General features: G+C 36.8%; 1 protein-coding gene across 3 annotated transcripts in view; it reads right to left on the reverse strand.

Moving 5' to 3' along the window:
- The window catches only part of hdac6 (histone deacetylase 6), a 15,320-nt gene extending 2,909 nt beyond the window's left edge, over nucleotides 1-12,411 (reverse strand). The window contains exons 1-25 of one of the 3 annotated variants that reach the window (XR_010895941.1): nucleotides 11,956-12,411; nucleotides 11,399-11,494; nucleotides 11,004-11,114; nucleotides 10,484-10,569; nucleotides 8,591-8,675; nucleotides 8,456-8,496; nucleotides 8,255-8,351; nucleotides 7,633-7,730; nucleotides 7,418-7,522; nucleotides 6,950-7,018; nucleotides 6,728-6,854; nucleotides 6,412-6,477; nucleotides 6,276-6,335; nucleotides 6,099-6,188; nucleotides 5,912-6,018; nucleotides 5,747-5,814; nucleotides 4,689-4,815; nucleotides 4,415-4,543; nucleotides 4,055-4,223; nucleotides 3,727-3,929; nucleotides 1,843-2,035; nucleotides 1,613-1,762; nucleotides 639-813; nucleotides 169-536; nucleotides 13-88 (exon numbers count right to left, since the gene is read on the reverse strand). Coding sequence is in view for 2 of the 3 variants with exons in the window: in XM_067394394.1 (XP_067250495.1) it covers nucleotides 1-88; nucleotides 169-536; nucleotides 639-813; nucleotides 1,613-1,762; nucleotides 1,843-2,035; nucleotides 3,727-3,929; nucleotides 4,055-4,223; nucleotides 4,415-4,543; nucleotides 4,689-4,815; nucleotides 5,747-5,814; nucleotides 5,912-6,018; nucleotides 6,099-6,188; nucleotides 6,276-6,335; nucleotides 6,412-6,477; nucleotides 6,728-6,854; nucleotides 6,950-7,018; nucleotides 7,418-7,522; nucleotides 7,633-7,730; nucleotides 8,255-8,351; nucleotides 8,456-8,496; nucleotides 8,591-8,675; nucleotides 10,484-10,569; nucleotides 11,004-11,114; nucleotides 11,399-11,461 (2,875 nt within the window). In the remaining variant the exon portion in view is untranslated. The other 2 variants (XM_067394394.1, XM_067394395.1) reach the window with 2 other exon arrangements.
- Nucleotides 12,412-14,491: the final 2,080 nt, after the last annotated feature.

A 14,491-nucleotide genomic window follows, 5' to 3' on the forward strand; every position in this document is an offset into this window, starting at 1 on the left:
TCACAGTCTCACCACAAGCAGCCTCCAGACCAGAGCTCTCCTGGTCATACATGGCAGCTGGATTTCCAGTGACTGGGAATGACCGGTCCTGTTCAACAGAGCATGTTTAATGAGTGAACACATTATGAGTCACCAAACATACTGCTAATGACATTTGAGATTGCCTACAGGTGTCTCTGCTTTTACAGCAGTAATCTCTGCATGTGTGCTGTCTCCATCTCTGGCTTTCTCTGACATGGGTTTTACGGGTGAATTTGACTCCTGGCCTGTTGAATTCCTCTGTGGGTTGGGTTTCACTTTCCGTCTGGCTCCCCCAATAGCAACTGATGCTGGGCTGGTGTTAGATGAGGTACTTGTGTTGAGATTCAGAGAAAGCAGATCCTCAGTGAGCCCATCAAGGCCGGACTGCTCAAGATGCTGCGGGTTCTGTCCGGGACTCTGAGCAGAAGTGGACTGGCGAGGCGATCTCTTGCCACCCGATGCCCGCTTGCCTTTCGGTTTAGGAGATGGCAAAGACAAACGAAGTGATTCTGAAACTGATATAAACACACAAACAAAAGCATGTTGCATTAAAATAATCAGCATTTTCTTAGGGGTTCAGTTCTTGATATGAAGTACACTTTGTGTCACTAGCTCACTCTGTATTCTTAGGGAGCTCCAGAAGGGGGCGTGTGCACGCAGGACGTTGTTAATGGTGACAGCAGCGCTGGTCTTGGGAGGGGGTAGATGTTCTAGAGGTGGAGGGGAGTCTCCCAGCAACATACTGGTGCACATGGACATGGACTCAGAGATGGAGGTGAGGTTATATCCCCCCTATGGTGAAAAGGGTTAGATGACATCATTAAACTTTTAAAACTACACTTCATACATCACTGTTTAACAGTTTGGAGTCGAATTTTTAATGTTTTAGTAAGAAGTTTCTTATTTGCACCAAGGCTGCATTTATTTGAAAATAAAAAAATACAATAAAAACTGTAACATTGTGAAATATAATTAATGCATTTTGAAATGTAATTTATTCCAGTGATGGAAAGCTGAATTTTTAGCATCATTACTCCAGTCTTCAGTGTCACATGATCCTTCAGAAATCATTCGAATATGCTGATTTACTGCTCAAGAAACATGTATTATTATTATCAATGTTGAAAATACTTTGTTGCTGAAAATAGTGCCGCTTAATATTTTTGTGAAAACTGTGATGCACTTTTTTTTAGGATTATTTGATAATTAGAAACAGCATTCTATTTGAAACAGAAATGTTTTGTAACCTTGTAAAATTAAATCAAAAGTGACAGTGAAGACATACTGTCACTTTTGATTCAATTTAATGCATCCTTGCCAAATAATTAAGTATTAATTATAAATGATTAGCTGATATTTAGGTCATTTTGGCCAATAATGACAATGTTGTCAATGTATAAAAATGTTCTATGGATATTTTAAGAAATATTATTTAAAATTGTGTGTACATCTCCATTGATAAACTTATTTTATTATATATAAATTATGGCTACATCCAGCACCATCCTCTCTAGATACTGACATCAGCATTGGCCACTGAAAAACTCAATAATATAAAGTGATTGTGAATGTGAGAGTGAATATAACCCACCTCCAGTATGACCAGCACTCTTCCTGCTGCCAGACTCATCAACTGATGGGTGAAGTGGGCGTAGCCCTCTGGTGTCACCTGATACCCTCCTAACGGATCACCCCGTGCCGCATCAAACCCAGCAGACACCAGCACCAGCTCTGGGGCAAACTACAACACAGACAACACAATTCAGTTAGTGTTTAACACCAAACAACACTTGCTTTGGTCATCAGGTAAAAATTACATACCTCTCTGGATATTGGCATCACTAAGTGATGGAAAGCTGCCATGTATTCTGGGTCTCCCATCTTTCCTCCATTCCAGGGGATGTTGACATTGTATCCTCGGCCTTTCCCCTGACCCACCTTATCATAGTTAGCATCCTCCGAGTTGGGGAAAAATGTCCCGTCTTCATAACGATGCAGAGAAATGTACAGGATGCTGGAAAAATGAGAAAGACATTGGTTAAAAACATAGGTCTGCATACTGAATAATGCATATGTGACTGATCTAAAGAAAATTATATTTATTTATAAATCGTATGTTGTGACGCCAAACCCCCTCATTGAAAAAGAAAGCTGTTGTGTTTACAGCTGTGACAACGAGCACTCATCAGGATCAACTAAACACTGGATAGTTTTTTTAAAATACATCCAAGAGTTTTACACACCTGTCTATTTTTGCAAGGACATCGACGTTACATTGCCATGCCCCTAAACATGACGCTGAACAAAATAAACTGCGATTGGTTGTTTTATATGTCAGTCAGACAGCCTTGGGGCGGTCCTGACTACAAATATAAGTTGTTACTCATTTAAAGGGATAGTTCACCCAAAAATGAAAATTTGATGTTTATCTGCTTACCCCCAGGGCATCCAAGATGTAGGTGACTTTTTTTCTTCAGTCGAACGCAAATTATGATTTTTAACTGCAACTGCTGCCATCTCTCAGTCAAATAATAGCAGTAGATGGGAACTTCAACTATAACAGTAAATAAAACTTCCATAGACAAATCCGAATTAAACCCTGCGGCTCGTGATGACACATTAATGTCCTAAGACACGAAACGATCGGTTTGTGCAAGAAACCGAACATTATTTATATAATTTTTACCTCTAATACACCACTATGTCCAACTTCGTTCAACTTCCTGTTAGTGAGGTCAAAAAACGCGTTCTGAAGACGGAAGTGATGTCTCGCCCATATACTTCAATGAGCGCGAGACATCACTTCCGTTGTCAGAGCGCGATCAGACCTCACTAACCGGAAGTTGAACGAAGTTGGACATAGTGGTGTATTAGAGGTAAAAAATTATATAAATACTGTTCGGTTTCTCGCACAAACCGATCGTTTCGTGTCTTAGGACATCAATGTGCCATCACGAGCCGCAGGGTTTAATTTGGATTTGTCTATGGAAGTTTTTTCGACTCTTATTGTTCAAGTTCCCAATCACTGCTATTATTTGACTGACAGACGGCAGCGGTTGCAGTTAAAAATCATAATTTGCGTTCGACTGAAGAAAAAAAGTCATCTACATCTTGGATGCCCTGGGGGTAAGTAGATAAACATCAAATTTTCATTTTTGGGTAAACTATCCCTTTAAATGCAAAGAGGTTGGCCAATCAAACACAAGGTCATTTGCATACAGAAGTCTCCTAGTTACATAAGCAAAAACAGCCTGTTTGATTCTAGGGGTCAAAGAAAAATGCCAAAAATTCTCAAGCAAACTAAAATACTACTTTTTTGGTGAAAGGAACATTTTAAATTATAAAATTGACCTCTTATGAACACCAGACTTTAGAATACAGACCAGTGTTATTTTAGTATTATTTATATACTATTACAGTATACATTCATATTTTGAATGAGCTTTTATTTTTTTTAATATTTTCATTTTTTAATTTTAAAGTTTGTTATGTGCTTGTGTCATTTTTTTAGTCTTTTTTATTTTGTTTTTATTATTATTATTATTTTTATTTAAGTTTTAGATTTAGTAATTTTAGTACTTCAACTCATATTTTAAAATTCATATAATATTTATATTTTATTTCAGTTTTATTTAAATAGTTTTTTTTTGATTGTTCAAGTTTAATTCTATATGAGATTATGGTTAACTGTGGGACTAGACAAACCTGTCATCTTCCTCAAAGATGTGCTGTGTGCCGTTTCCATGATGAACATCCCAGTCGAGGATGAGGACACGCAGCGATTTGTGTGTGATGCTCTGGGCATAGCGTGCAGTCAAAGCGGCCGTATTAAAGAAACAGAAACCACAAGCTGTGTCTTTCTCTGCATGATGGCCAGGAGGACGGACTATGGCCACACCGTTTCTAACCTACAGGACCAAACAAACAATTGAGGACACCTGGGAACAAATTCAAGCAGTAATGTTCTAGTATACTGTATACTAAGACATGTAAAGTTTATTACTTATTTAAAAAAAATCACAAAAAGACAGACCTGGCCTGTGAGTATGGCTTGTACGGAGTTAAAGCATGACCCAGCGGCCATCAGGGCACAGGTGTAGCTCTCGTTACTGATGTAGATGGAGTTGTAATTGTTCCCCAGTCGGTGCAGATCTCTGGGTTTCATGTGCTCTGTACTCTTAATAGTGCTTATGTGCTCAGAACTAGCGTAAGAGAGATAAACTGACATTAATTTACTCAAGTGCAATGTTACATTAATTTTACTAATCAAACTAATTATCACTGAAAATGATTATTTAAGAAAATGTTAATCACACAAATGAAATACAGATTTGCATGTAACTTCATACATTAATGTGATCATTATTTATTTACTCATCTGAATGCATTTCACCTGTGACAGAGTGCCAGCTCTTCCTCTGTTGCCAAGCGAGCTGGTATCCGATGGCAACGGGACAGCAGGCCCAACTCTTCGTGTTGGGTGAAGATCCGTGAAATTCTCTGAGGGAGCTCTGGATGATGACTGTAGGAATCAATACATCCTCATCTTATGTATTAAATACAGCCAAATAATCAAAAAACACACACAAATGAGAAAATTGTCACTTTTCAGCTGTGTCACAGGGATTATTGTGGTGTTGATGCTATTAAGCAGGAGTCACTCTCACCCATCCCACATGTTGTGATGATGCATCATTCTCTGGTCATAAACTAGCCCAGTGATTGGAGAGGAAACCTTCACTTCTGCACATACTGGAGCGGGCAGGGGAGTGGCATTGGACAGAGGACCCCCCTCTAAAAGGTCAAGATCAAACACACACATTCAAGAGCATTCAAGAAAACTCTTTCACCAAGGTGCCAGCTGTACGAAATGATTGGCAGTTTGAATGCTTGTGCAAATATGATGTTGGGTATGGTTTACTGGTTTGCAGCTGAGCACTTTCTTTTTATCTGAAGATGACTGGATAATATAATGTCCCAATTAAACATCAATGACTAATGAATTTTCATGCCGTTTCCAATAATTTTACCATTTACATACACATATGTGTTAACATATTTTATATTTCTTTAAATGTATGCATGTATATATTAAGGGCTTGACATTAACTTTTCTGCTAACCAGCCACTGTGGCTAGAGGTTTTCCAAAGTTACTAGCCATTCAGCATTTTCACTGGCCACAATTTTGATATCAATACCATGGTAAAAACTGCCATTTAGATATTTTTAATATTATCGCATAATTTGGCAGCAAGTATATTAGGCTGCTGTCACTTTAAGACCTGACACATGGATCCATTATGCTGTTTCACATGCGTTTTCTTCTCAACTGTTTAGGTTCACCTAAAACATAGCTGACTGCATTTACATGAATACTCGCCAAGACCGGTATTTTGAAATTATTTTGTGTGTATTTGACTGTTTAAGCGTGATAAGCAGTGAAAAATAACTCAACTTAGTACTGAGAGGTGGTTTTATGTGCACAATTTGGGTGTGAAAACAAATGGAATGAGTAAAATTATGCTCAATCCCATGCCCTGTAACACCAACAATATTCATCCGAAGCAAATTAAATGAGTGAGCAAGGCTGGGTTTATGGGTCGACTCGCTGTCAGAGATATATATATATATATATATATATATATATATATATATATATACACACCCCAATACAATATGGTGATATGGTTTGTTTATTTGTAAATGATAATTCTTGCTTCTTACCAAAAGTCTGAAGACTCTTCCAAAATGGATACAAGGCAGAGATGGTCTTTGAGATGGACTTCAGGGCACTGCAATAAAAGCACACAAAAAAAATACACAGCAAATAGGAAGTATGAGAGTGAAATGTAAGAATATGTAGGCAGATGTGCTCCTCAGCTCACTCACCTCTCACTCGGAGCACCAGGAGAGGTCAGGTGAGGGCAAGGGTCATCCAGCAGTGACCTCACACTAGCGCAAACACCCTCTGCTGTGGACTGGAGGTTATACCCACCCTAATGAATGAAATACTGTGAGTAAGATGTTAACCACAAAGAAGAATCTTTAGTTCTCTTATGGCATAATATGATCATACCTCCAGAGCCAGCACGAGTCGGCCCTGTGCTACACCTTTCAGCATATGGGTCAGGATGGAGAAACACTGTGGACTCACTCGCATCTCACCCTAGACACACAGAACGTTTTAAATAATTAACATAATGGAATGAGTCTTGGAAAATTATATTAAATAGATTGAAGCTGAGCATCCCACCTTTAGGTCACCGATCACAGAGTCAAAGCCGGCTGCCACTAACACCAGTTGAGGCTGAAACTGTGAAGCACATACACATTAATAGACAATAAAACATTAAATGAGATGTGCAGGTGACCGATATTAAAAGGTGTACCTCATACGCCACAGGCAGGAGGAGCTGCTGGAAAGCTGTGATGTAATCTCCATCCTCCATCCCCACCTGGAGTTAAATAAAGAGATCAGGCCACATTCAGCACCAGCTAACACAGACCTTATTCTACCAGACTTCTGTAGCATTTTATTTTTTCATTTATAGCCCACTATAATGTTAGTCAAGGTGATGATTTAGTTTTAAATGACCATTTTCAACATCTCTATTAGGAGGACTTCTACATAAAACTGTAAAGTGGTTAACCTCTTAAAATGAGTGACATAAACACTGACAACCGGCACAAATTAACATGGTGTACCTTGTTCCAGGGCAGGTTGATATTGTAGCCCTGTCCTGCTCCTGAACCCACCGAGCTGCTGTCAGACTCCTTGAGATGCGGCCAGAACGAGCCATCTTCATATCTGTGCACTGAGAAATACAGCACACTGCCACACAGGAGGACAGAGATGAGATGGTCTTTAAATGCCAGACATTTATACAGAACGCATATAATATGATGTGCAGGTGCGGACAAATGTACCTGGGATCCTCTTCAAAAATATACTGGATTCCCTGTCCATGATGCACGTCCCAATCCACAATAAGAACTCTGAGTGATTGGAAAAGCAACAATCCATGTTATAGATTCTCAAACCATAAACCTCATTGAAGACAATGTGAAAATGCATTTAACCTTTTTTGAAAATTCAGTGGGAAATAATCCAGGACCAGACTTGATTTTATCAAACAGAATTTGATTGGATCATTAGGTTAATCTGACTGATATTACAGATATATTACGGAGTCATTTCAGAGGTGGCGAAAGTTACATTTGATGAAAGCCTATGTAAACATTTTATCTTTAGATCAAACCTGCTTTGATTAATCACTCACAATACGACCAGGATCAAGAATATCAAGAAAGTAAGTAAAGACAATTTCACAATGTCTTTAATAAATAAAAGGTGTTAATAAATGTATGATGCTAAAGCAAAATGCAGACTCTCACCGTTCAACTCCATGCTGTTTTTGAGCGTAGCGCGCTGCTATGGCCAGATTATTAAACATACAGTAGCCATTCATCTTATCTGCCTGTGCATGGTGACCTGGAGGCCTGTGTGTATTAAAAAAAAAATTTAACTCAAAAAGATCAATGAATAAATCAACATAAAATCAAAAACTCAAAGATATTAGTATTTTTGAAAAGAAGAGATGCATCAAGACCTGTTGACAGAGAAGCCGTTACGCAGCTGTGATGTCATCACTTTATCCACCAGCTGGAGGACTGATCCCACCGCCATACAGGCGGAGGTGAAAAATTCCTGATGGAATTGAAAAAAAAAAAAAAAAATTCTTTCTTATATTATTTTATAAGGTGGATTTGTATTTGTTTTCATGTTTTCATACTTTTGTTTGTTGTAAAAAATAAAAAAATGTAATAAAAAATAAAAAATAAAAAAAACAATCCACATGAATTGAGCAGTTTAGTCCAAATTTTCTGAAGAGACTCGATCACTTTATATGATTAACAAATTGAATTTAGGCTTTTATTCACATATAAACATTGATGGATTAGTTTTACGATCTCTTTATGAACTTTTTGAAGCATCGAAGTGTCAGTTGCGTAGGCAGTCAATGGAGGGACAGAAATCGCTCATATTTCATCAAAATATCTTCATTTGTGTTCCGAAGATGAACGAAGTCTTACAGGTTTGGAACGACATGAGGGTGAGTAAATGATGACAGAATTTTCATTTTCAGCTGAACTAACCCTTTAAACATTGGAACTGGAATCAGCACACAATAAATTCCAGGACTGTTAAAGACATGTGATTAGGTGACTTACAGGATGCAGGTAGACAGAGTCGTATTTATAAGAGAGAGTCTTCAGCTCCTCCTCAGTCATTTTCTGTGTGGATTTCATCAGCTCTACATAATCCTTTCTATCATACACAACACATTTCCCCATGTTACATAAGAAAATCATAAAACAAAACCAACCCAATTAACAGGATCACTCTTTACTTAATCATGTGTATAAACTTACGTATGAACGAGTAATAGCTCATCTTCTGATACAGCTCTGGCCTGAAACACAAAGTTAAACCATTTAAAACTGTTCAGTCAGGAGGACTTCAAGTATTACCTATCTAAAATAATATCACTACAGTAGTGTCTCTACCTCTACTCGCACACAGCGTCCCAGCAGACCCTCCGTCTCCAGTGTCTCCATCACAGTGCTCACTCTCGCTGGACACTCTGGGTGACTGCGAAAACAAAAACATCCAATCCGCTGATGCATAATCCCCCGGTTTCACAGACAAGGCTTAAGCTAGTCCTAGACTAAAATGCATGTTTGAGCTGCTTTAACCGAAAAAAAACTTGCCATTGTTTTGTCTTAAGATGCACACCAGTAATGTTTTTTTCTAGGGTACATTTATAAAAGCTACTTAAATACTCTAAATGAACTAAGCCTAATCCTGGCTTAGTCTAAGTCCTGTCTGTGAAACCCGGCCAATAACTTGTGAAATCCAATACTAAGTAAACTATTTAAAATAAAATTAAATATCAAGAATAAGTTTAGTGTAGCTTTTATTGATGCAATGACTACAAACACTTTGATGCTTTCTATTTTCTATTATTTTACAAATGTATGTTCAATTCAAGTCAGTATAAACTTAAAGGTGCCCTAGAATGTTCTTTCACAAGACGTAATATAAGTCTAAGGTGTCCCCTGAATGTGTCTGTGAAGTTTCAGCTCAAAATACCCTATATATTTTATTTATTTTTTTAACCGGCTATTTTGGGGCATCATTAACTATGCACTGATTCAGCGCGCGGCCCCTTTAAATCTCACGCTCCCGCCCCCGAGCTCTCGACTCTATATACAGTGGATAAACAAAGTTCACACAGCTAATATAACCCTCAAATGGATCTTTACAATGTTCGTCATGCATGCTGCATGCATGCTTCGAATCATGTGAGTATAGTATTTATTTGGATGTTTACATTTGATTCTGAATGAGTTTGATGGTGCTCCGTGGCTAAAGCTGACATTAAACACTGCTGGAGAGATTTATAAAGAATGAAGTTGTGTTTGTGCATTATACAGACTGCAAGTGTTTAAAAATGAAAATAGCGATGGCTCTCGTCTCCGTGAATACAGTAATAAATGATGGTAACTTTAATCACATTTAACAGTACATTAGCAACATGCTAACGAAACATTTAGAAAGACAATTTACAAATATCACTAAAAATATCATGATATCATGGATCGTGTCAGTTATTATTGCTCCATCTGCCATTTTTCGCTATCGTTCTTGCTTGCTTACCTAGTCTGATGATTCAGCTGTGCACAGATCCAGACGTTAATACTGGCTGCCCTTGTGTAATGCCTTGAACATGGGCTGGCATATGCACATTTGGGGTCGTACATATTAATGATCCCGACTGTTACGTAACAGTCGGTGTTATGTTGAGATTCGCCTGTTCTTCTGGAGGTCTTTTAAACAAATGAGATTTACATAAGAAGGAAGAAGCAAGGATGTTTGAGACTCACTGTATGTCATTTCCATGTACTGAACTCTTGTTATTCAACTGTGCCAAGGTAAATCCAATTTTTAATTCTAGGGCACCTTTAATGCATAAAAGTGGAATATTCTGTCTTTTGCTTCATAGTCACCGTGAAATCAAAATTGACAATTTTTTTTTTTTTTTATGGAATACTGCTATATTTATAACAAATGATTTTTGTAATCTTTAATCAATATAACTTCCCCTCCCGCTAATTAAGGGTTTACTGACATGTGGGCGGGACAACCTGTCACACACAAGGTCACAACAATAGCAAATTACAATGATCCAATCAATTCCTGATGAACAAAATCAAATCCCGCCCTACTTTTTTTCTTGTTCGAGAAGCCATTTCCTCTGACATTCGCAACCTCTGTTTCATGCCGACCCTAAAGGGTTACAGCATGAATCTTTTTCTTTTTTGAAATTCCAAATGACATAAATTTTCATTTTGAAGCAAACCATTGTCAGTGATAATTGAACCATTCTGAAGCATCACCTGGCATCCCAGAGGCAGTGAAAGTGAGTGAAGGCATCTACGTAGACAAGACCTGTTCCTGCTGCTTTAGTCTTCCCACGCACATCCTATAAAACATGCCAAGAACATTCAAACAGCTGTTTCAAAAGCACTCCCTCCCTGAGCATGCAATCCCACACTGACAAAATAAAACACTGCATGCACACAACTGATTTTTAATAATCAACGCCATATACAACACCATAAACATGTGCATTAGTGCCAAATTCTGCCAATGTTGTGGAGCTACTTTGAAGCTTGCCACACTACAAGCTACTAGTAATTTAAAGTAGTTAAGTACAGTAAAGCTAGCCTTTTGAGCACATAAGAATTATAAAGAGGGATAAATTGTTAGGAAAATATGTTACAATAACAAAAATCTTAGTTTTATTTATACAAAATATTTTTGCTTGTATTTTTGTGTGTGTGAAATATTATATAGACATTTCTTGACAAGTTTTAAGAGAAAACAAACAGTGACTGCGTGACTGTAAGTGTTTACCAGGTTTTGTAATTCATTGCTCATCTCCTCCTCCACTTTGCTCCGATCCATTCTCCCCTTCCTCCGTGCGTCCTGTAGACTCTTCTTATGGTTTGGGTTGTTGTTTTCTTTCTGAAGAGCACAAAGGTCTTTTAGAGACAATTACACACAGCAGAGGCATACATTCTCAAAACATGAATCCAAATAAAGCACTAGCTCCCACATCTGACCTTTAAAAATGAGCACGACGCTGTGTAGATCAAGTGGGCAAACTTCACGACTATCTGTGGATTATTAACTACTCATGTACACACTGATTAAAACACGTAAAGTGATATGAACCGAGGGGGCCCGTTAATTTTTTTTAATCAGCTGACTTGCTACACCACTATAATGGAGTGTAAACATTCTCTCACCTTGGTTTCTGGTGTTCCTCTTGGAGAACGAGTGGAACCTTTGGAAACTGGAACAGGATCCATCAGAGGAGGATTTTACAGATCCACACCAAAGACCTTGAAAAGTGTTAGTGACAGGTGCATCTACATTAAGAGTCCCAATTTGGATAAACTGCAAGTAGGTGCAGTTATGTTATGTAAAAGTTTAATAACAAAATATAGGTTATAACAGATGCTACACTTGTTTTTTTTTTTGTATATGCAGAATAAATAATGCATAAATTTGCTGTATAAAGTTGTGTCCAAGTTGTGGCTATAAATGAAATATATAGCAATTTATAACTGTTTTGTGTGTGTGTGTGATTCTTTATTACTAATACATAATAATAATGATAACAATACTACTAAATAATAATTGAAAACCATATCAAATCTTCTTTATCATACTAATCTAGAAATTCAGTATCAAGATCAAAATATTTAATGAGATGCACAAAATAGACCATTTTCTTTCTTAAAAATAACATCTTAATGTTAAAAAGTGACAGATGTCACAAGACATAACAGGTTGTACTTACTGCTTTCAGAAATGTGTGATGTGTATGAGAGGATATGAACAGAACTGCTGTCAGATTTTTATGCCGTTGGCAAAAACACACTTTTGAAATTCTGTTTTTATGAAAAAGACCAATCTGCCAGTCATTTGAGCCGCAAGCTTTTTGCTTTCCTAAGTTTCCGTGTCTGTTGTTATTCTCTGGATTGGACATAAAAGTGGAAAATGAACGTGGCAAAATGGGAACCGCATAGCAAAATCAACTGTAAGATGAATATTTATTAAGGTGGATACGAAAAAAGGCACAATAATATTTTTGTTTGGAAATGCTAAAGGCTAACTCACGCCCAACTCTGCACAGCAGAAGCAAAGATGTCGCGTTAAGAACTGTATTTTTTAGTGAGACATAAAGCGGTTCTTCCTCTAGGTGGCGCATTGAGGCTCAGACTGCACAATCCTCCCTTGAGTCGCACTCAAATTTCAGCAGGTCTCGCTGGAGGCATTTCTTCTGTTCACCAAAAAATTAAAATTCTGTCATTTATTACTTACCCTCATGCCGTTCCACACCCGTAAGACCTTCGTTCATCATCGGAACACAAATTAAGATATTTTTGTTGAAATCTGGTGGCTCAGTGAGGCCTCATAGACAGCAATGACATTCATGAGATCCATAAAGGTACTAAAAACATATTTAAATCAGTTAATGTGAGTTCAGTGGTTCAATATTAATATTATAAAACGATGAGAATATTTTTGGTGCGACTTATTTAGTGATGGCTGATTTCAAAACACTTCTTCATGAAGCATCGGAGCATAAATTAATCAGCCTATCGAAGCATGATTCAGATCGTGTGTCAAACTGCCAACGGCTGAAATCACGTGACTTTGGCGCTCCGAACCGTGTTTTGAAATTTGCCATCACTAAATAAGTCGTTATTTTGTTTTTTTGGTGCACCAAAAATATTCTTGTCGCTTTATAATATTAATATTGAGCCACTGTACTCACATGAACTGATTTAAATATGTTTTTAGTACATTTATGGATCTTGAGAGAGGAAATGTCATTGCTGTCTATGAGGCCTCACTGAGCCACCGGATTTCAACAAAAATATCTTAATTTGTGTTCTGAATATGAACGAAGGTCTTATGGGTGTGGAACGACATGAGCATGAGTAATAAATGACAGAATTTTCATTTTTGGGTTAACTAACCCTTTAATTTATCATTTAAAGTCATGTGGTATATAGGTTAAATCCTTCACAACGTCTATAAAATTATAAATTATAATTCCAGTAAAAACAAACGACTGTTATCGGTCCATCCTGACAGTGTTGAAATCGTCGATATGTTTCACCTGAATAATTAAACTGCACAGCTTGGTCCAATTAATTGAGAATATACAGTAAATAGTTAAAATACATGTCGTACCAAACAGCGCTTCCCCGTCGCTCCTTTCATGACTACTCTTTCACGTCAACTGCCGCTCTTCCCACTTATTTTTCTATGAGGCGCGCGAGCCGTCGCAATAAAATTACGTCAGTAACGCATAGCGCGTGTTCGCTGTAGTCTGTGCTGTGACGCTGGAGGTCACTGTTGCATATTTAACAGCGATAACTTTAAAATATTTTTATGAAACGACAGAATTATTTCGCTTGGCACAAGAGATTTTACATTATAATAAAATTCTCAAAAAAAGATCCAGAGATATGAACACAATTTACCAGTACAACCTGGTTCTTTATTGATTGATTTTCTTTTCTTTTTTTTTTTTTTTTTTCTCAATTTATGTAAGGGGTCAGGGGCCAAATTGCACAATAAGAGGTCCTCAAGGGAGTGCTAGGAGGTCTGCTAAAAATTTTTAGAGAAAAACTGTGTAAAAAAAAAAAAAGAGTAAAAATAAATAGGGGTGAACTCAGGTTGATTGGGACACTTTTCCCCCATTCAACTCAATGGCAAAAAGTGTCACAATCAACCTGAATTCACCCTAAACTGTTTTAAAAAAATATTACATTAAATAAATAAATCAATAAATTTTATTAAAACAAAATAAAAATTAATTAAAATAATAAATAAATCATAAAAATGTAAATAAATAAATATTTAAAAAACAAACAAACAGTACTATATTGAGTCGAGAGGAAAAAAAACTAATAAATGTAATGTAATGTATAGAAGCTAAATATTCTCCAAATAATACTTTGAACATATTTATAATAATATGAAAATATATAGCTTTTTTTTCTTTTTCTTTTTTTACATTTTGTCTTGTACCCTCACACAAGAATGATAATATCTGAGGGTCTGTGGCATCTAAAAAAATTAGGTTAAGCTATTTCCATGTATTTTTGCTTTGATTATGACAAATCTGCTTGTTTTCAAACTTTTTTACTAACAGAAACTGTGAAATTATTCATATATTAAACCAATTAATCTAAAACTCTTCAACAAAATTAATAGTTATGGGGTGTGGAGGTGATTTCATTTATAACTTGATTTTGTGTTTTAGCATTTTAATATAGATTAAAGTTAGATTTTTGATATATTAATAATGATTTATTAAT

The sequence above is a fragment of the Chanodichthys erythropterus genome, chromosome 9, assembly GCF_024489055.1.
Source record: "Chanodichthys erythropterus isolate Z2021 chromosome 9, ASM2448905v1, whole genome shotgun sequence".
In the NCBI taxonomy this organism is placed as follows: Eukaryota; Metazoa; Chordata; class Actinopteri; order Cypriniformes; family Xenocyprididae; genus Chanodichthys; species Chanodichthys erythropterus.